We start from the raw sequence: 21,658 nt of genomic DNA, 5'->3' as shown, positions 1-21,658 counted from the left end.
GAAGAAAGAGCAATAAATGGTACTTAAAAATACCTAATAAAGTCTATAGTCAGTAACAGTAAATAATAAAAAAAAAACGTTATACCGCCATTTTCTGTAACCCGCTGTCCGCTGTCAGTATGACCTTACCCTTACACCCGCGACTATTTACTTTGAAGTAAGCCACTTGCATCTGAACACAAATCGCTCCGCTATTATGGTAAAATCGCTGAGAACTATTGATTTCCTTGTTGTATCGTGCTTTTACTCACGTAGGTACGCTATTTACATGCTTGTATCATTGATATACTTTTAAATTAATTTCTTCGAAATGTCAGTTAATTAAGCGTAGGTATCTTAGAACCATATGCTTTTATTTTTAAATTAATTTCCTTGACATGTTAGTTCATTATTTATAAGTGTATCTTAGGAAAACAAGTAAATATCAATAAGAGATTGTAACAGAATTGAAAGCTAAATGAAGATACGAGTTATTTTTGTACAGCTAACTCTATTATACATATTTTTCACGAGCTTCTTACGATATTGGTAGTTCAGATTTTCGCACCTGAAAAGAAACAAATAAAATATTACGAATAAACCCTGAAAATATTCATTCCGTTAAGAAATATGGTTTATAGGTTCTTATTCCATATCTAGGTATCTTAGTTGCAACTGTGTATGTTTAGTGGTAAACCGCATTGTAGAACAGTAATGTTTTCCAACCACATGGAACCTAGTTTCATAACAATAACAATAAATCTATACTTCTAATCACCTTAGGTATAGGTACTAGGTAGAGTAGTCAGAAGCCAGAAAACCATAACAGTCTGATAACCAGTCCAATCAAGTTGTATGGTGTTACCGGGTAGGCACATGTTGGAGGCAACACCAGGATGGGGTTTTTAGCCGGTAAGAGTCCGGCACGCCTGGGTGCCGGTCAGTCCGTGAGGATTTTTCCCCTTTGAAAAAAAAAGGTCTGCTGCATCCACTTAGACTGCAAGTCGGCACCGATATAGTTGGGAAAAGGCTAGGCAGATGATGAAACTAGCTAGTACAAACTACAAAGCCTACATCTCTACCTACTGTTTCTTCGATGATCTCCGTAACTAGTATTATGTATTTGTTTCCGCCGGTGATGTGATATTTGCCTTTACGAGACCGTTGCGTCAAAGTTTATTAAGTATTTCCTTACACTCATTAGTTATTTCATAATTAGCTGCGCGGGTCCCTTAGATAATTTGTTGTTTGTGATGCTGATCAAAGAAAGATGCGTTGCGATCTAAAAATAGGGAAGTTGGTTGAAGCAAATTAATCCTAAGCCTATGATCCTAAAATAGATATACAAGTGACTAATTCAAATGGCATTAATCGATATGATTTTATATATTATGAGAAAAAAAGGCTTAAAAACTTTTTAAAACGATCCACAAATAATTGGAAATATGACCAGACAATCATATTCTTACTCTTTTTGCGGTCAATTACATCATCATCATCATCATCATCAGCCTATCGCAGTCCACTGCTGGACATATGCCTCTCCAAGTGCACGCCACTGAGATCGATTTTCGGCTTCTCGCATCCAGCTCCTGCCAGCCGTCTTGCGCAATTACATACATTACCCCTAAAATCATGTAAATGGATAGCTGAAAATAGCACGGATACTGCACTAACCTCGATCAACATTTTATGGTAGGTATGAGATAGGGTAGCAACAAGGGGAGTTATTTTATGACCATCCAACATTACGCATCTTCATCATCATCCTCCGAGCCTTTTCCCAATCACGTTGGGGTCGGCTTCCAGTCTAACCGGATTCAGCTGAGTACCAGTGCTTTACAAGAAGCGACTGCCTATCTGACCTCCTCAACCCAGTAACCCGGGCAACCCGATACCCCTTGGTTAGACTGGTGTCAGACTTTCTGGCTTCTGACTACCCGTAACGACTGCCAAGGATGTTCACTGACAGCCGGGACCTACAGTTTAACGTGCCATCCGAAACACAGTCAATGGTGTCTAAGATATACTTAGAAAGTACATACAAACTTAGAAAAGTTGCATTGGTACTTGCCTGACCTGGGATCGACCCCGCGCCCTCATACTTGAGATTGGTTCTTTACCCACTAGGCCACCACGACTTACGAGTATTACGCATCTTCATCATTCTGCCTTTATTCCATTTCATCTATGCCAATTTATTTGAGGAGAAAATCTCGGAAGCTTCAAGACACTCGCTGAGGTTCTGTAAAATTCAAAATTGAAGTAAAAAAGGGGTGACAAACTTCCTTGAAAGTTCAAACGTTAGGAATACTCGCGGACAAGGACGAATAGCGCTACTAAATTACTTATTCAGTTCCTTTCTATACACCATATAATATTTCTACAATTCACAAATATTCCATTCACCAATACACCATAACATCAAAACCCACAAAACGAATAAGTTCAACTCAATTTGCATATCGGATCTCTCAAGCTTTCTTTTACGTAACACAACCTTGACCGACTTAACAAATGTGGTGTTCAGTTATTGCACTCGACAATTATGGAACCGAATTGCTGGCAGTTACTATCGTTTCATAATTTTGCTAGTTTTTTTTACCAACGTGTGCACGTGACCTCGGGGATTGAGAAACTCGTCTTTTGGTAATCCGCTTCGTGTCTTTTTGGTCACATTGTCTATGGATATTTCCTTAGGAGATTTTAGATGCAGATCTTCAATGCCTTCTACGATTAAAATAATTGTCAGTATGTTAGTAGTAGGTAAGCTGTGGCTTAGAAGATGATGAGAGATTTTTATAAGTAAGGCTGCTTATCTTTCCTTCTCTATGGATTTTTCCTAAGCAGTTTCTACGTCTTCAATGCCTTCAAAGATTTAAATATGGAATTGTTTGGATTTGAAAAAAAAAAAACAGTGCATGCCCATACTTTTTCGATGGAATTATTTCTGTTTTAATGCACACACAGGCTCAGTCTTTGCAAAAAAGGTAGTGAGTACTTAGTAAATAAATCTACATTGTTATAGTCTGCTTTAAAGTAAAAAGACCTCCTTTTATGTCTAACAAAAACTTTAAAGAATAGGGTTTTACACACTGAACTATGTTTATTAGACATTTTCCTCAACCTGTTCTATACTTTACAAAAAGACACAGTCTTTCCTCAACCTGTTCTATAACTTACTTCACAAAAAAACAGTCACCTTTTTTCACGTTGCAAGACGAAACGGTCAATACATTACAAAATACCGATGCAGCAATGTCAGATCTACTTAAAGTTCAATGACCTTCTCTCGTAGAACTGCAACTCATCTTAAAGAAACGAAGATCATGTGTAAGTGGATTAAACTAAAATGTGGGTTAAGATGCCGCCGGCCGGCCCTTAGAGGACAGTGATGTAATGGACCTAAGATAATACAGGTATGGATTCTATTATTAAGTGCGATTGTAAAAAAAATGAGTTCGATCATTAGCTGTACGTACTTTCTATGTATATCTTAGACACCATTGACCGTGTTTCGGATGGCACGTTAAACTGTAGGTCCCGGCTGTCATTGAACAAGAACATCCTTGGCATTCGTTACGGGTAGTCAGAAGCCTGTAAGTCTGACACCAGTCTAACCAAGGACTATCGGGTTGCCCGGGCAACTGGGTTGAGGAGGTCAGATAGGCAGTCGCTTCTTGTAAAGCAACGTACTCAGCTGAACCCGGTTAGACTGGAAGCCGACCCCAACATAGTGGGGAAAAAGGCTCGGACGATGATGTACAGAGACATTGACACATACTACGGGTTCATTACCATTAATAGAGGGCTTCCCATTGGTTTTTAGGTACCTATGGAACTTTTAAATAGCTTGTAAACGTATGTTTTCTTTAATCTTTTTTACTGTCACATTGCAGAACACAGACCTCTTGACAAGTAGTGAAGGAATAACTTATTTCTTCTGTGAAAACCTCTGCAAACTTTTCTCAAGGATTTTTGTATCTGACCTACATATTTCACCCGCTTGGGAATAAAACTTTATATGTATATTCGAAATATGTTATATTATACATATGTAAACGTTTTACTAGCGGAAGATATAAAACAAATAGGCGGGATTGGGAGATCTCACTGTAATACTTTGTATCGTAATAAAAAAATGGTAATCAACGAAAGAGATTTTACGAGGAACTAAAGTTGACTTATTTTGCATGGATATTGCAAGCTTCAGTTTTTACGGTACAGGCTGGTCACAGCAATAAAACAATGTAAATATAGATTTCTTTGTTCATCCTTTAACTTTCAGAATTTTTATAATTTGGCAAAGACCAACGTATTTGGTAAAAATATATTTCCAAAAATAACTTTTGCGTTTTATCCTTTAACCTTGAGCATTTGGCAAGGACCAACATATTTGGTAAAAATATATGTCCAAAAATAATTTTCGCGTTTTCAAGTAAACAATCTTGTAATAAAATAAATGTGAGTAGGTCATTCACCTTGCGTCAAAACAAAGACACAAGCACTTCAACATATTTTTATATCCGCAACAAAATTACACGCTTCTATGAAGAACTTTGTTGCAGTTAAGAAATACTTAATCCGGATTCATGTGACCGCCTCATGAATGGACGTGTCACACACAGCCGCTAAATCCGGCCCTGCCTAACTTTCACTCTTACAGCATCACAGATTGCGCATGATTCTTGTTAACGCATTTGGCCACATTGTGCGCAGGCGTTTGCCGCGACGCTATGTCTCGCGAATCGTTCCATTTTTGATTTTTAGTTTTATTTTTTTAATAAAAAAATTAGTAAATTTTTATAAAAATGTACAAGTCCGCCCCTGCGTGAGTGTTCAGGATTGCAGTTTTGAATTTTGGAGTGTGAGTGATTTTTGAAATGGTTTGAAGTGTATTTTTAATTTGTGCCGATTAGTGTAATTGTTTTAAAAGGATAGAATACAACAGTGCTTAAAATATTAATTTAAACGGGAAATATAAAAAAAGTACTAGCTAGATTCAACTTAGTTATTCATAAAATCAAACTTACTTTTTCAGATATTTAACTAACTAACCCATACCAAATAATGTCACATACATAAAAAACCAAAAAAAAAAAATGTTTGGGTTCAAACGCTCCTCGGTGCAACTGGTGGTGATGCTAGCCTGGCTCTTGCGATATTACACCTTCGGCACTATAGTATTATGGTCTATTTTCGCTTGTGGACTGAGCTTGGCCGTGGTCCTGGCCATCACGACTTATGACCATGACTATTGGACTTCAAGGGGAGTGTTTTCGCCTCCTGCGTGGCCTGTAGTGGGCCATATATTGTCTGTGGTGATGTTCAAGGAGCAAGGAGGCATGTGTTTTAAAAGGATCTATGATACGTATAAGGATAAGAGGTTTTTAGGTGAGTAGCTTCTTATATTTTTTAATAAGAACATGCAAAAATAGTGTATTAGATGCTGAAGAATGTCTTTTTGACGATGGTATATAACAATCGTAAAAAGAGCACTAATGGGCCTACAGAATATTGGTAACTTAATCATCATAAATATCAGTCTGCTAATGCTGCAATGCTAAACTTGATGCTATGGAATGCCCATGGAATGCTAATTTTTGACATCAAGCACAACAATCAACAAGCATTTTAATAAATAAGGCACATAGCCGTATCTTCATTACAATGTAATTGTTTTTTAGATAATAGTATGTTAATTTTGAGTTTTTAGTATAATTAATCTATGCATCCCCTTACATTTTTCCAGTAAGTTTTGGAATAGTCTTGGTATTCGTCATACGTATTAGTCTTGCGATAGTTCGGTAGCATTTTAGCAGTCGCATATTCTGCCTATTTCCTCACAAAAACTGTAGACAATTGCTCTGCTTCAGTGCGGAAATAAGTATTGACCGCAAATTGCAGCTTGATTACCATTTTAGCCAAACGGGTTGTTTTATCAAGATTTTTTTCACATTTCCCACTAGTCTATTGCAATTAAATCAGTATCGTTATAGTAAGCAGTTACAAGATTTTCTTTTTGATATTAATGTCAGTGGTACGTGGTAGTTTCTGGCTTCTAACTACCTGTAACGCTTGCCTCAGATATCCAAATGACAGACTGTACTCATCATTGTTTTGCCTTCCGAAATACGGAGAAATTCACCATGAAAAGATTGTCACATACCTATGCAAGGACCGCGTCAAGCGTTGTTTGACTTTACTATCTACGTTAGTTCAAATGATCTCAATACTTAAACCTTCTTTATTTCAACTAATAAACCAAGCATAACATCCACAAATTCACGTGCAAAATAATACACGAGACTGCCAAATATTGTTCACATGGCTAGACCGGTCCACCAGTCCCGGTCATACCCGAATATGATATCATGGATGAACGAACCAGTCGGCTCAAACTTAACTGGACCGAAACCAATTATTCAATCAATCAGTGGCCTTTACATCATCATGCATTATGCATTTGTGGATGCTAAGTAAATATTCGTGGGTTTGTTTTAGTTAGAAATTGATATTGTCTTCGAGATAGGTCGAGTCAGGGGTTAAAAGTAAAATGCCAATCGTGATTTAGTTCATATGTGTAAACAATGCAGTTGATTGCAATTGATCGTAAGAATGTACTTAAAAAATCACAAGTAGGTACATAGATTAGCGTAAATATCCGATAACTAATATGGCCGCCCGATGTGGCAGCTCTGAAATTATTTGTGTTGTTGAGTAGTAGTAGTTAGACCATTTATCGAGGACTATAGGCTTTTATACTGGTGCGCGAAGTAGTCCTAACAGGACACGGTATCATCTGCTGGCAATAGTTTACCTACCTAAGTGTACCTGAATGGGTAGGCAAAGAGGATGATTTATTTATTTATTTTAGGATTTCTAACAGGAGCTACACAATTACAAAAGTTGTGCCATTTTACAGGATAAGTCGGATATCAAATCAAAATTGATATCAAACAAAAGTTTAAAGTGTTAGAGAAATAACTATTGAAATCAAAAGGATCATATTTATTTGCGATTTCTCAATAATGCAGTAGCTTTATACATAAATGTTACCTTTAACTAGGAAATGGGTACTCGTCGAACTGAATCATAACAGTTTTAATGACTTAGAATTTCATGTTCTGGCTTAATCGAATATATTTATAGTGAATGTAATGCCTTCCTTGAATAAGGAATATTATTGCCCGTTTCTCACGATTTCATCCACTCCACGGTGGAACTATTTCATCTGAATCGGTTCAGCTATTTTTACTGTAATAACGTTTGCTAATACATTATGAACAGGCAAGAATTTGTTTTTTTTAAAGAGGTTTAGTTCGCGCACGGTGTTCTGGAGTTCCCTTTGTTTTGATTTATTTATAATCATGAATGTTTACAAAAATACGACTTGTTTTTATCTTCCAATTCCAATTATGTACATACGTAGGTAGACCATATTACATACTATTTGCAGCAGAACTACGATGATCATTTCGACGAGAGGCGAGAGAAGACTGGCTTTGGGGGCCAGTTATTGTAAATCCTACAAAGTAAACAACCTACCATTATCACAAATTCCAGGCTGCCACCAGTTCTACCAGCGCACACTAGTAGTCCGAGACCCGGAGCTGATCCGAAGAGTGTGCGTGAACGACTTCCAGCACTTCACGGATCGAGGGTTCTTCTTCAACAAGGATGTGGATCCGTTAGCAGGGTCTGTGCTGTTCTTGAGGGGAAACGAGTGGAAGAGGTTAAGGGCGAAGATATCGCCTATTTTCTCGTAAGTTCTAAACTTTTTTCTGTTAAAGTCGTTTTGTTCTTGTTCTTCTGCAATTAAATGATTTTGTATGTGATTAGCTGTTTCCTGTGGTTTCAGCTGCGTCTCGTGGAAACTTGTTTCCGTACCTCGATAAAATATACCCTATGTCATAAGGGGAAAGATATTTTTAGGGTCCGAAAGTAGTGAACCGATTTGAAAAAATATTTCAGTGTTGCAAGTTTACTTTTTATCCGTGTAGCCGGAATACTTTCCACGATACGCGGGTGAAATCTTTAGTAGGAGCTAATACAATTGTAAATCCTAATATCCTAACCAATAAACTTATATTTTTCAGACCAAACAAACTCCGAGGGATGTTCCCACTAATAGAAAACACAGCAGAAGAATTCGTCACTCGCGTCAAAGACTTACTCTCACAGTCTAACAAAATGACTCTTAAAAACGGCACAGTTAAACCCGTAGACCAACCAAATAATGTCGGAAATGAGTCCTCTGTGGTGGATTCTGAGAACCTAGTGGAGGCAACACAGTCTGATAAAGTTACTCCTAAAAACGGCACGATCAAACCAGTGGAACAACCGAATGGTTTGGGTATTCTGTCCTCTGTGGTGGATTCAGAGAAGCTAGTGGGAGGTTATACTGCTGATGCCATAGTGCCCTGTGCGTTTGGACTTAAGAGCAATGTCATGTACAATGAGGATGATCCGTTTGCAGTGGCACTGCATGCCTTCTATGAAATGTCACTGTTTAATATCTTTGAGAAGTAAGTTGGTTGAAACTTTTTGATTTTGTTTCGCAGTTTTTGTAAATATCTGATTCAATTTTTTTTTGCGAGTGTTTTTATCTTTTCTTTTCTTTATATAATGGATTCTTTATTTCATGAAAGTGAGTAGGCCATACTTTAAATGCTCACGTGCCTGTAAGACACTACACTCAGATAATTAATTGGCCTGCCACAATTTTTTAAATGTGTATTTAAATGTAACGTGGTCCTTATATATTATAGATCTACTATACATAACGAGGCTTAGGTACACATTGATTTTCAAAGCTAAATGCAAACATAAACTAATATAATATGATTGCTCTCACAAATAAAATATTCTAGTATTTATTAGTATCAATAAATGTAATAAATATCAAACATTGCAATCAAGCGTATCACTTATATTGACACAGAACTTATAAATAACAAATTGATTGTATCTACAAACTTTCATAAGTTTTCAATCACTTAGGTATACTAACTTAGTTGAAAACTTGACAAACTTAATCACTAAATTGCTTTGTGACTATTAAAAACTTGTTCTAAATAACTTAAGCGCTAATTTGAAAGAATTTTATCGTAGATTTAGTGTTACAGATAACTTGTTTTAGTGTTACTAATTGAATGGCCTAGACCAGGGATGGTGAACCTTTATAAACTTACGTCAAAATTATTAAAAAATGTATAAAAATATAGTGTAATTCAAGCTAATATAAGCATCATTAAAAAACTATATCGTCATAAACAGTCTGATATCTATAGATTTATCGACTACATACTTGTTATTTACTATGGCTCTATTCTCAACCGACTTCTCAAAAGGAGGTTTTCAATTCGGACGGTAGTATTTTCTAAAGTCGCATTTATCTTGTGACGCGTTTGAATTGCAATGGAAGTGCAAAATCATTGTGTCGTTTGTGTCAAAACGCACGCAATCCTTTGGTTCACCATCCCTGGCCTAGACTGAGAGTTAGGCTGTAAAGTAGGGCTAATTGCTGGAGATACATGAAAGCCATTTGTTTGTGTTGTGAAATATATTTAGTAAACTTTGAATGGGTTTGTAATGAATGTTTTAGACTCTCTATTACTCAATCAGATAAAAGGGTGTTACTTAAATATCTTTTTTTACTTAAATGCTTATGGATTTTTTAAAGTTTTAAATCAAGAGAGAAAATTAAATACAGGAAAATTGATCAGTAATTTATGCATCGGCACCTTTTGAAAACCTTACGTGTATTAACGAAGCATTTATTTATAAAAGGGTATAATTATTGGAACTTTAATTACAGTCCGAACATCGTATATTTTCTCCTCTTTCAAGCGAAATATAAAATTCGTTTACATGGATGTTTTTCTTATTTTGTATAACTGTATATTACATGGATCCGTTGTTTTTCGATTGCAGATTGCATTTTGACATTAACTTCACGAATCTATTGTATACCTGCCTAAACTGTGACTTTCAATCTCTAATCATCCAGATCAGACCAGAGTTATTGGTATTCACAGTATATGAGTTACTTATACCACAGATCTTATTAGTCACTTCTTACTAGAGTCTAACGTAGTAACTATTTAGTAATCTGTAATCTATGGTCAAATCTTTAACTAATTCTTTCTCCATTTCAGAACGATGCGTCAATTCTGGCCGGCTTTCGTACTGTTCTTTCGCATGAGAATAATACCTAAGAAGACGCACGATTTCTTCTACAACATCGTGGCCAGCGTGCTGAGGGCACGGGAACAGGGTATCATGGATTTACTATACTTTTTATTTAATATCTTTTGTTTTATTAGGCCAACTAACAGTCGCATGCGTCGGTCGATCATAAGACTAAAGCTTTCGTGCATAACGAGTTCCTCTATGTTTCGGATTGCACCTTATATTGACCATCTAAACAAAGACCAAAAATTATTATCACTTACTGGAAAATCTGGAGAGTTTCCAGACCTATCCAGATCTTCTTAAGTCCCTTTTTAACTCGTATCTACAAAATATTATGTTACTGTAAAGATAACCAAACTATAACCAATTTGCGGCGACGGAGTGTTTCCCAAAGGGTGGCGATTTGAGGGCTGTTTACAGTTTATTATATCAGTTATATAGTGGAAGTCATCCTAAACTACTGTCCTGGTCGTGGTTATTATGAAGAATGTTGCACAAGACCAATAATTTGCTAATAACAATATTTCAGGCGTTCAAGAGAAGCGCGGAGATTTCATCGACATGATGATGGCGTTGAGAAATGATGAGACCAACAACAACTGTAAGAAGGATCAAGAAGATGTGGAAATAAGTAAGTTTTAACATGACAAACTGTTTTAACTATACATTGTTCCTATCGGTCATTGTAAAAACTGGATCTCGCAAGCGGTTTCACGCGCATCACATGGGATCTTTTTCGCACTCAGATAAAGAGTAGCATATAGACCATATTCATACATGTAGCATATAATCTTCAATTATTATGGCTATGTAAAACTTAAAAAAAAATCAGTCCAGTAGTTCCTGTGATTGGCGATCTCAAAAAATAAGCAAACTGCAGTTTGCAAACCAGGTTTTAAATAAAGCTACATGAACATACTTTGTCAGATATAATAACTCTTTGATGTTTCATGATTTTCCATAAGCAAACGTAACTTTTACCACCGGAACTTAAAAATTTCTAAGTTAATAAATTTCAAACAGGCATATCAAAGAAAAACGGCTGCCCCAGCTAATTACAAGTTTTATCTTTAATTTAAACCTGAAGTTTTAAGATAACTTAATTAATGTGGTCTCATTAACTTTAGACATTAAGGGTAACTCATTCCGATATTGCGTAACTTAACCCTTAACTTTGGCTAATTCGGTTGATAATTTTAACTTAAATATGAACTTAGTATCGATCTGTTTATTAGACTTTGAGAGGGTTAAAGTTTAGAACTAATGTTCGTGTTTGTCGGGGTAGTACCTAAGGGCATGTTATCAAAAAGGCAAGAAAATCAATATAAATAAAATACTAACTCTGGGTGCTTATGATTGCTCATAAAATATTGTTTTGTAGAATATTATCAATAGTACCTAGGTATTCATAAGGAATATATAGGTCTATTTTTACCTATACAAGCTGTTGATTTGCATGCGTACCATAGTCAAGGACGTAATTATACTAATGATTCTCAATCTCTCGTTTTCAAACTCGGCGCGTATGTTACTGGCCTCAAAACCGTGCTGCTCCCTCACACAAACGCAAACACAAAGCATACGCAACGATTATTCATTAATTTCATTCATAAAATTGGATTACTTCTGAAAAACTACGACATTACAATGACAAAAAAAGCAGTGCATATTAGCTATTTCCCGTCTACTGTAATTCCAATCGATAATTTACGTATTTTATGTACTCCTCCTGAAGTATGGCACAAATGCAAATCAACACCTTTTATTTAAAACCATGAACGAAATAAAAAGTCACATAAACCGCAACCTCTAATTTTTAAGCACTAAGATGTAATTCATTAAGTTGCAATTCAGTTTAACACTAATCAAGAACTTAGGTACTTACTTAAATTTTATAACAACTTGTCCCCAGTTCAGAAATTCAATACCCCAATCTAACAGTCACCATTCCACCTCCACAGCCGACATGGTAATATCAGCTAACGCCTTCATCATCTTCCTCGGCGGCTTCGAGACCACCTCCTCGACCCTCGCGTTCCTGTTCCTCGAGCTGGCTGCCAACCAGGAGGTGCAGGAGAAGCTCAGGAGTGAGATCCGGGAGGTGCTGGCACGGCATGACGGAAGGATCAGCTATGAACTGCTGCAGGAACTGGGGTATATGGAGATGGTGATTCAAGGTATGGAGGTTCTTTGATAATTAAGAAAGGCTGATAATCAGTCTTACTAAAGGTATCGGGTTGCCTAGGTTACTGGGTTGAGGAGGTGAGATAGGCAGTCGCTCCATTGCTAGTTGGGAAAAAGGTAGGTAGTTTTTGTATGTGATAGTTTTAATGACATCTCCGTTCTCATGTTAGATTAGGAGCAAATAGATAGATTACCCTGTTATCTTCATAATATTTACATACGTCCATTATCCATTCTCAGGCTCTCTAGACTCTGTGTATCCGATTTTATATATAGGTTCAGTACTTTCGACATGAAAGCGCAACATTAGTAAAAGGACTCATCATCCTCCGAGCCTTTTTCCCAACTATGTTGGGGTGGGCTTCGGACATTAGTAAAAGGACTACTGACCTTATTTTGAAGAGCTTGACAGGATTCAGGTTCTATAAAAGTTTGTGGTCCCAAACTAAAATAATTGTAATTGTTTCCAACTCTAAACATTTCTATCACATAAACTGTAACAAAGCGAAAACTTTTGTCAATCCCTAAATGTCCTAGAAATCAAAATTTATTCAGTTACATTTAAAAACTTTTCGGATAAATCTGTTGAAATAAGCTGTAACTACGGAAATTAGGTTTAAGTTTGTACCTCTAGGTTTATAAATGATGTACGGGACCCTCGTCTTATTGTAAGTAATTAGTTCCAGTACACAACAGTGACCTGAATTGGTTTGTTACTTGTAAACGGAAAAGTTTCTTCTAATGAGTTTTTACTTTTCCCACGAGAAATCGCCGACTGGTCGGATTAGGGACCGTGCCGTTACGCTGGGAAGTAGTAACGTTTTATTAGTGGAAAAGTACGTAGTATGTAATACAAAATGTTGTAAAGTTTGGAAAGAGGAAACTCAGCAAATCGGCTAGCCGGTCGTGGCGTATTTGAGAGGTGAAAATAAATTCTCAACGAATTTTATTCTTTCTTTATTTTGTACTAAATAACTTACAGTGTAAGAAATGTTTTTGCGTGTAGGTAGGTGTTAGAAAAGACGTTATTTTCTGATAAGGAAAGGATCAATCTTTTAGGATTAGTAATATAACAAGTGTTTATACCTACTGATTAATTTATAAGCCTGTTGAACCAACAGCAATTTTCTTATCACAATACACTCAAGCTGATATCTGCGTCTTCGTCCATGTTGACGCTATCAAGAATCAGAGGCTAAAACTTTATATATATTGTGTGTTTCTAATTGACATGTACATGCACATTGTCTTTGTATTTACTCACCAACCGTAAGAAGACAATATGCAATATATTTACACACACAAGTACAGATCACCCGCTTTCCTGAAACCAAACATCTGTACCTAATCATAATTTTCCCACTTTCAGAAACCCTCCGCCTATATCCTCCATTCCCGAGCATCCAGCGCATGTGTACCAAAGACTACGTGATCCCCGACACCAACACGGTCGTGGAGAGAGGCACCATCGTACTCTTCCCTACACTGGGGATACAGAGGGATGAACAGGTAACTATGCAATTTCGGATCAGGTAGTAAGTAAGGGCTGCGGGTTGTTCGCGCGAGTTACCGCGGCCCTGGTACATAAAAGGCCTACGACGGAACACGACGGTTTTTAGTCAGTAAGAGTCTGACACTCCCTCACCGCTGCTAACCCACAGCGGGAGGGGTCATTTGATGATTTTTGACGTCGGTACAAAAAAGTCGGTATAGCAACAATTTGAATGTGGGGAAAATATGTGTGGGATTGTGGACACAGCAATTGCGAACTTCGAGAAATATCAAACGAAATGTAAATGCTAGTTACTCCTTCTCAAGGGGGAATTCAGAGGGGGCTCATAGTGCGCCCTAGAGCTGGGTCTAGGAGTTGAGTCCTCTTTTTTGAATGTTGGGATAATATTTAGATGACATTTAAAGTTGCTTGCAAATATATGATTTTTTTAAATCATCATCCTCCGAGCCTTTTTCCCAACTATGTTGGGGTCGGCTTCCAGTCTAACCGGATGTAGCTGTGTACCAGTGCTTTAAAAGAAGTGACTGCCGTGCCTGACCTCCTCAACCCAGTTACCCGGGCAACTCAATACCCCTAGGTTAGACTGGTGTCAGACTTACTGACTTCTGACGACCCGTAACGACTGCCAAGGATGTTCATGACAGCAGATATGATTTTTTTAAATACATCTTAAAAATGATATCGTAAAGACAATACTTATAGAGAGTATTGTTACATATCATAAAAGATACCCGTGCCAAAACACGACCCTTCTTGATCGAAGAAGAAGATATAAGATTTAAACTCTCAAAGGATTGAAGAGCTACTTAAATGCAAGCTAGTAAAAGTTGTCGACTACGTGCCAACTTACAGCAGCTATATTTTACGCGGAATAAAACTTGGAAACAAGCGAAGCCGGGAGGCAACTCTAGCATAAAACTACTATGAGCAACTAACTGCTTTCCTACATGTTAGGAATACACCAGTTTCTTGTAAGCTATAAGTTTAGAGGATAAATATGGGGATGAAATATTGCCAATATTGTGGTAGAATGCACTTTGAATAAATTAAAAATTATATGGGTCAAATGGAATCAAAATCAAAGTATTTATTTGGCAACTTAGGATGAGAGTATTTTTTAGGAAACCAAATAAAATTGGAAATAGGGCAGGAAGAAGTAGAATATGGGTCAACGGATGTCTTTATGATTTTGCAAATTGGTTGAAATCAACACTTTTGTACGTCAAACCGATATACGCGATAAGAGGCCGGTCTGAAATTAAGTGTGGATATTAGGTGTGTATTTTTATAAACAAAAATAACTGAATTAGGTATATTAAGACCTGCGGGTTGTTCGAAAGAGATACCGGGGCCAGTGGCGGCGTAGCATCGGGTGGCACCCGGGGCGGACTACTTACTAAGCACCCCCCACCTCCCCAAAAAAAAAAACGACAGAATATAATCACGTGTTAAAAAAATCCTACAATGAGCCCAGAAATTTTCGAAATTTAGGACAAAGAACCCAAACAAAAAAAACGGTAAATAAATCCGCGAGCATAGTGAGCGCGAAATTTTTGAGTTTGTTAACACAAAAGTAGCCAAACAAGTTTGAAAAAACCACTTTAGACTGAAGAAGCCGCGAGCGTAGCGAGCGCGAAATTTTTGAATTTTGGGACGCAAGAAGATATGTAAAGAAATGAAAGAAACCTACCGTAAAGAGTAAAGCGCGAGCGCAGCGAGCGCGAAATTTTTGAGTTTTGAAACACAAAAGTACCCAAACAAGTTTGTAAAAAGCATTGTACAGTGAAGAAGCCGCGAGCGTAGCGAGCGCGAAGTTTTGGAACGCAAAAAAATATGTAAAGAAATGAGAGAAGACTATTGTAGAGAGTAAGGCACGAGCGCAGCGAGCGCGAAATTGCATGCAACTTCGGTGCATTTTTGTTATATTGAAGACTCAAAATGCAAGGACAGAACAAAACAGAAATTAAGAAGGAACCGCGAGCGAAGCGAGCGGATTTTTTTTCCTAACTTTGAGGATTAATTTAAGTAATCAGATAAAGCAAAAATATAAGAGTGGGGTGACACTCGGACTGAGAGGGGTGACCGCCTCGATGTCTCGCGCATGCACTGTCGTAGTTTTGTTTAAAGGACAATGCCAGGGTGTGGGCTCACAGTTTGCCCAGCGGTGGGAGTAGTTCCAGGGGGTTCCATAGTGCACTTTGAACACGTAATGCAAATATTTTTGAAATCGCTCCCTGGAGTCCCGAGGAAAACCGGTTCAAATATTCCACATGAACAGTCGCTTTACAAAGCTTGAGCCATTTGTTCAGTAGTGGGAGTGGTCAAAACAGGTTCTTAACTTCACTCTTAACACGAAATAAAAATATTTTTGAAATCGGTCCCAGGGGTCCCGAGGAAAACCGGTTCAAATGTTCTCCATAGTTAGTCACTTAACAAAGCCTGAGCCATTTGCCCAGTAGTGAAAGTGGTCGAAATAGGTTCTTTACTGCACTGTTAACACGAAATCCAAATATTTTGGAAATCGGTCCCAGAGGTCCCGAGAAAAACCGGTTCTAATGTTCAACTTGAACAGTCACTTTATAAAGCCCAAGCCATTTGCCCAGTAGTGGGAATGGTTAGAATAGGTTCTTTACTTCACTGTTAATACGAAATCCAAATATTTTAGAAATCGGTCCCAGAGGTCCCGAGAAAAACCGGTTCTAATGTTCTCCTTAGATAGTCACTTAAAAAAGTCTTTGGCATTTGTCCAGTAGTGGGAGTGGTCAAAATAGGTTCTTTGCTTCACTCTTAACATGAAATTAAAATATTTCTGAAATCGGTCCCAGGGGTCCCGAGGAAAACCGGTTTAAATGTTCCACGTGAACAGTCTGTTTACAAAGCCTGTGTCATTTGTCCAGTAGTGGGAGTGGTTGGAATAGGTTCTTTAATTCACTCTTAACAAGAAATCAAAATATTTTTGAAATTGGTCCCAGGGGTCCCGAGGAAAACCAGTTTAAATGTTCTCCTTAGATAGTTACTTTACAAAGTCTTACGCATTTGCCCAGTAGTGGGAGTGGTCAAAATAAATTCTTTACTTCACTCTTAAACGAAATTAAAATATTTTTGGAATCGCACCCTGGGGTCCCGAGGAAAACCGTTTAAATGTTTTCCATAGCTAATCACTTTACAAAGTCTTAGGCATTTGCCCAGTAGTGGGAGTGGTCAAAATATGTTATTTACTTCACTCTTAATACGAAACCCAAATATTTTTGAAATCGGTCCCAGGGCTCCCGCGAAATTAACCTGACAAGACTTTTCTTCCAATAAGGTCTCATACATACATTGTCAATCTCAACGCTCAGTATGTGGCGGTCTATCCAGTAGTGGAAAATGTTGGAATGGGTTATTTTTTTACTTACTGTGATTTTAAAATAAATTCTAAAAGCATTGGATTCTAATAAGAACTGACCCTGATTTCCCGAAAAAAAAGGCAATTACCGCAGTACAAAATCTAGAAGATCAAGACTCCTGCGCTATGAGCTATCTACTAGAAAAATCTTATCAAGACGAATAAAATAAGCTCAAACACGAGGTAGTTAGTAGATACCATTGAGGAGTTCCCTAGTCTCTCTGTCGCCTTCATCGTCAGGTCAGATCTTAACCTCCACTGTTTTATGGTGTCGGAGACATTTACCCAAATGACAAGGTTTTACTTGATATGTGCCTACAATTTTTGAGAGTTGCACCCGATTTTTTAGGGTTTCCATCATCAGACCCTGGACCGGATGATAAAGGAACCATTTGGGAAGTAAGCCCTTTGGAAAATGAAATAATTGTTTAAATCGTTTGGTAATCGGCGGAGTTATGCGCGTACAAACGTAAAAAGTACGAATATAAACGAACTGAGAACCTCCTCCTGTTTTGGAAGTTGGTTAAAAAAAAGTTGTCGTGTACAACTCCTCGTGTTTGTCAATTAATATAATTAATTTCAATTAAGGTAATAAAAGTGGAACATTAAGAGTTCGTAAGCATATTTTTCGTAATATTGAATAAGAGTCAAACCAGTTTTTCTCAGGACTCCTGGGATAGATTTCGAAATATTTCGGTCTGGGACCTACTATAAGCCCATGGAACATAATACACTATGCAGTTACTGTGGGCAACTCTTGAGCCCAACTTCCATACAAAGAATAGCATTGTCCTTTGAATATAAATAAAATGAAACAGTAAATGGTAGTGAACCTAGGCTTCGCAGATAATAATGTCACCCTTAGTGACTTGTCCCTTCTGCCCGCGCCATCCTGGTCATGCAGGTATGTATGTGCCGACCGAGATGGCACCCCCCGACATGTGGCACCCGGGGCGGACCGCCCCCTCCGCCCCCCCCTTACGCCGCTACTGACCGGGGCCCTGGCACATGAAAGAGTCTGACACTCCCTCACCGCTGCTAACCCACAGCAGGAGGGGTCATTTGATGATTTTTGACGTCGTTAAAAAAAAGGTATATTAAGACTATACTGTCTGAGAGCACTATTCAAATTACCTATTACATAAAATGCTTAGGTGTTTATTTTATGTTCAATCAAACCTTGATATATATGTATTATGAGTTACCTGCTACTCTTAATGAACGTGACCCTATATCAGTTGCAAAAATAATAACCACTAACGTATGTGCATTTACTTAGGTAAGAAAAGAATGTTAAGGCATATTGTATCACGTAGTTTGAAAAAATATTTACACAAACAAAAAATGCCAAAACAATTTTCAGAAATTCCATCAGTATCCTAGAACCCTTTTAGATAGAACAAAGGTTAAAGAATATCGAATTAAGCTTATCGATGCCAATCATCTTCAAGTTATCGAGTTAGTGTCGATAAATTTAATTTTAAAAGGAGTGTTGTGAAGTTAGCTAGAAGTTGGGTTTAGTTTATGCATTATTAGGCTGCTCTTAAGAGACTGTTTGAAAGTTAAAAGGGGTAGGTATGGCAAAAATGTGCGCATATGGTAAAGACTGGTCAAAACTTGTTTTAGCTCAACTTTTATAGCTATAATTTATAGTGTTACTATAGTTATCTCCAATCTTGTTGTGGTCGTTACTCAGAAACCATTTTTTTAGGGTTCCGTACCTGGCTGCGGGATTGTTCGAAAGAGTTAGGGTAAAAAACGGGACCTTATTGTTTTCGCTCCTCTGTCCGTCTGTCCGTCCGTCCGTCTGTCACTATGCATGTGTGTTAGAACCGTGATAGTTAGAGTGTTGAATTTTCACAGATGATGTACATATTTCTGTTAACGCTACAACAACAAAAACTGAAACCTTAAAATAAAATAAATATTTTGGGGGGCAGCCATACACCTTTTTTTGCTTATTTTCTCAATAATGGTATGGAACCCTGCGTGCGCATTGCCACTCGCACTTGGCCGGTTTTTTGTTATCAGTGGGTGGTGGAGTTGCATAGCCATAATATAAACAATTGTTAATTTGTTTGTACGTGTATTCCAGTACTTCGAGAACGCATCAGCCTTCATTCCTGAGCGCTGGTCCGAAGGTTCTCCACAACCACCTCCAGGGGTCTACATGCCTTTTGGAGACGGACCTCGGTATTGTATAGGTAAGTTAAAGTTATAGGTAAGGTGTTTACAGCTCGTCAAATAACTGTGCTATTTGATGATATGATTTGAAATCGCTACTGTAAATATTCGTCATATGTCTAAGAGCGTATACAAAGGGGATCTACTAGGGACACTAGGGGATTTTGTTTGTGTTTTGTTTTTCTATGCACAAAAATAACGTGCTATGCCAGGTGTCATCTTTTGAAACGGTAGTTGTCAATGCATTATTTGCCGTCGTGTTTATTCGAGGACAAAAAAAAACACTAGTGTGATAGCGCTTTTTAAAATATTACCTTCCATTACGATGCGGGCAAATCCGCGGGAACAGCTTGTTTAATTTTATGAGCAAACATAAAGGGTTTAAGGTTATTTGCAATTTTTATTATGACTGTAGCAGGAATCTAACAAAATACATAAAAAAATAAAATGGAACTGTCATTTTCAACCCAGGCTAAAGGTCAAAAACATTAAAGATAACTCGTGGGAGGTCAAAGCTTTTATATTGTGTAATATTTTAATTATAACGCGTTATAAAGGACCGTTTTGTGATATTTTTGGGGATGTAATTTATTTAACTTCACGTTTTCGCAGCAAGGCTATTACTTATTTAAGTTTATTTCTAATACGTCCCAATTTTCCAAAATCATTATCACTACATAGTAAGTGCCTCTATAAAACAAAGTCGCTTTCTCTGTCCCTATATCCCTGTGTATGCTTAAATCTTCAAAACTACGCAACGCATTTTGATGCAGTTTTTTTAATAGTTAGAGTGATAGAAGAGGAAGGTTTATATGCATATAACATGAATTAAATAGTGGAGAAATACTGTTATTTTCAAGGTTTATCGCACCCGTGCGAAGCCGGGGCAGGTCGATAGTTTACAAATAATATTGAGTTTGAAAAACAATATAATGTTATTATTTCAAAACCCTACATCATGATGACCTCGAAGTGCTGCTCAACGTCAGCAAAATAGTTGCAACTTGACACTCATTTACAACGAACTAATAAATACTTTGTTTGTGTAGTTTTTTGCTGACCATACACCGATAAGTGCAATGTTCTCAGAAAGTGGCGCTTGTGAGAAGGATATGAAATATAAGCAGGTCTTTCGAAATACATTTGTTTTAAAAACAAAGTTTTGATACTTATGGATACTATTTTTTGAGAATGTATGGTTGGTTAGCATTTGAGCAAATATATTGGGTTATTGATGGCTGTATTTCTTTGATAGCCGTTTAATGTTTTTAGAATTTATTAGGTCTGTTGTATTTGCTTCGTAATGGCGAGTAATTTATAGTTCTTTATGTAATGTAGCTTTAATTTTAAAGGGTTTATCCCAAATATATTTTTCTAGTAGAAAAAAGAGAAAATGTTACTTTATTCTACAGCAAAAAATACCTATACCTACCATAAAAATAGGTGACTCAAAAATGCACTCTATGTCGCAGGCAAAAGGTTCGCTTTAATACAAATGAAGTGCTGCCTCGTGCGTCTCCTGCAACACATTCGTATCACGCCGGCGCCGCGCCTCAGGCCGGGAGACAACATGGCGCCGGGGCCGCGCCTCGAGCCGTTCACCGCCGACCCGCGCTCCCCGCTCACCTTACACCCCGCTGACTCCCTAGTCACACTCAGCCTCTTATGACGAACTTTAAACTGCCTGTAAGTTTAAGAATGCTTAGTGAGAAAAAAAAATATTGTATAATGTTTTTAAATATGAAGTGATTCAAAAAGATATTGATTTTGGGAACAAAGGGTCCGTTCACACAGAGATCGAGAAAAAGTACGCGATCGGAGCCGGATAGCTCCCCTTATTATTTGACACCGAAGGAGCTCCAGCATTCAGAAATAAAGCTTACTTTAAAGAACTCGGTTTTCAACGTGTTAAGAATTTGCTCTTCTCTCCGACCCGATCTGTGTACTGTAAACGGACCCAAACTGGTATTAAAAGAGTGACCAACTTTTGCCACAATTTTTCAATATAAAAAAGATATTGTGACGTATGCTTTTCTCGAATATAGGGTACTGACAATTACATGTTGTTGCTATTTTAAATTAAAAATACGATAGAGCTGGGTAGTAGCCAAAGTTGACCAAACTTTGTAAAAAGCCCTATACGGCTTTCGTGGGTCAAATAAAACTGTTCTTTGCCATTGATTGTACGGCATTTTAGAATAAGAATATTATAA

The 21,658-nt window shown here is 37.5% G+C and overlaps 1 protein-coding gene and 1 long non-coding RNA gene across 2 annotated transcripts in view; both read left to right on the top strand.

The window, feature by feature from the left end:
• The window catches only part of LOC135118022 (uncharacterized), an 88,522-nt gene that overhangs the window by 34,660 nt on the left and 32,204 nt on the right, over positions 1-21,658 (top strand). The window lies entirely within an intron of this gene.
• Positions 4,671-21,161, top strand: LOC110383078 (cytochrome P450 6B2-like). Its single transcript, XM_064038900.1, has 10 exons — positions 4,671-4,846; positions 5,021-5,373; positions 7,546-7,744; positions 8,079-8,507; positions 10,140-10,258; positions 10,706-10,807; positions 12,138-12,353; positions 13,730-13,869; positions 19,357-19,465; positions 20,918-21,161. The coding sequence occupies exons 2-10, from the start codon at positions 5,082-5,084 to the stop codon at positions 21,112-21,114; spliced, it is 1,803 nt and encodes a 600-aa protein (XP_063894970.1). The 5' UTR covers positions 4,671-4,846; positions 5,021-5,081; the 3' UTR covers positions 21,115-21,161.

The sequence above is a fragment of the Helicoverpa armigera genome, chromosome 17 (assembly GCF_030705265.1).
Source record: "Helicoverpa armigera isolate CAAS_96S chromosome 17, ASM3070526v1, whole genome shotgun sequence".
NCBI lineage: Eukaryota > Metazoa > Arthropoda > Insecta > Lepidoptera > Noctuidae > Helicoverpa > Helicoverpa armigera.
The sequence above is the reverse complement of the archived record's forward strand: the minus strand, read 5'-3'. Positions and strand labels throughout refer to the sequence as shown.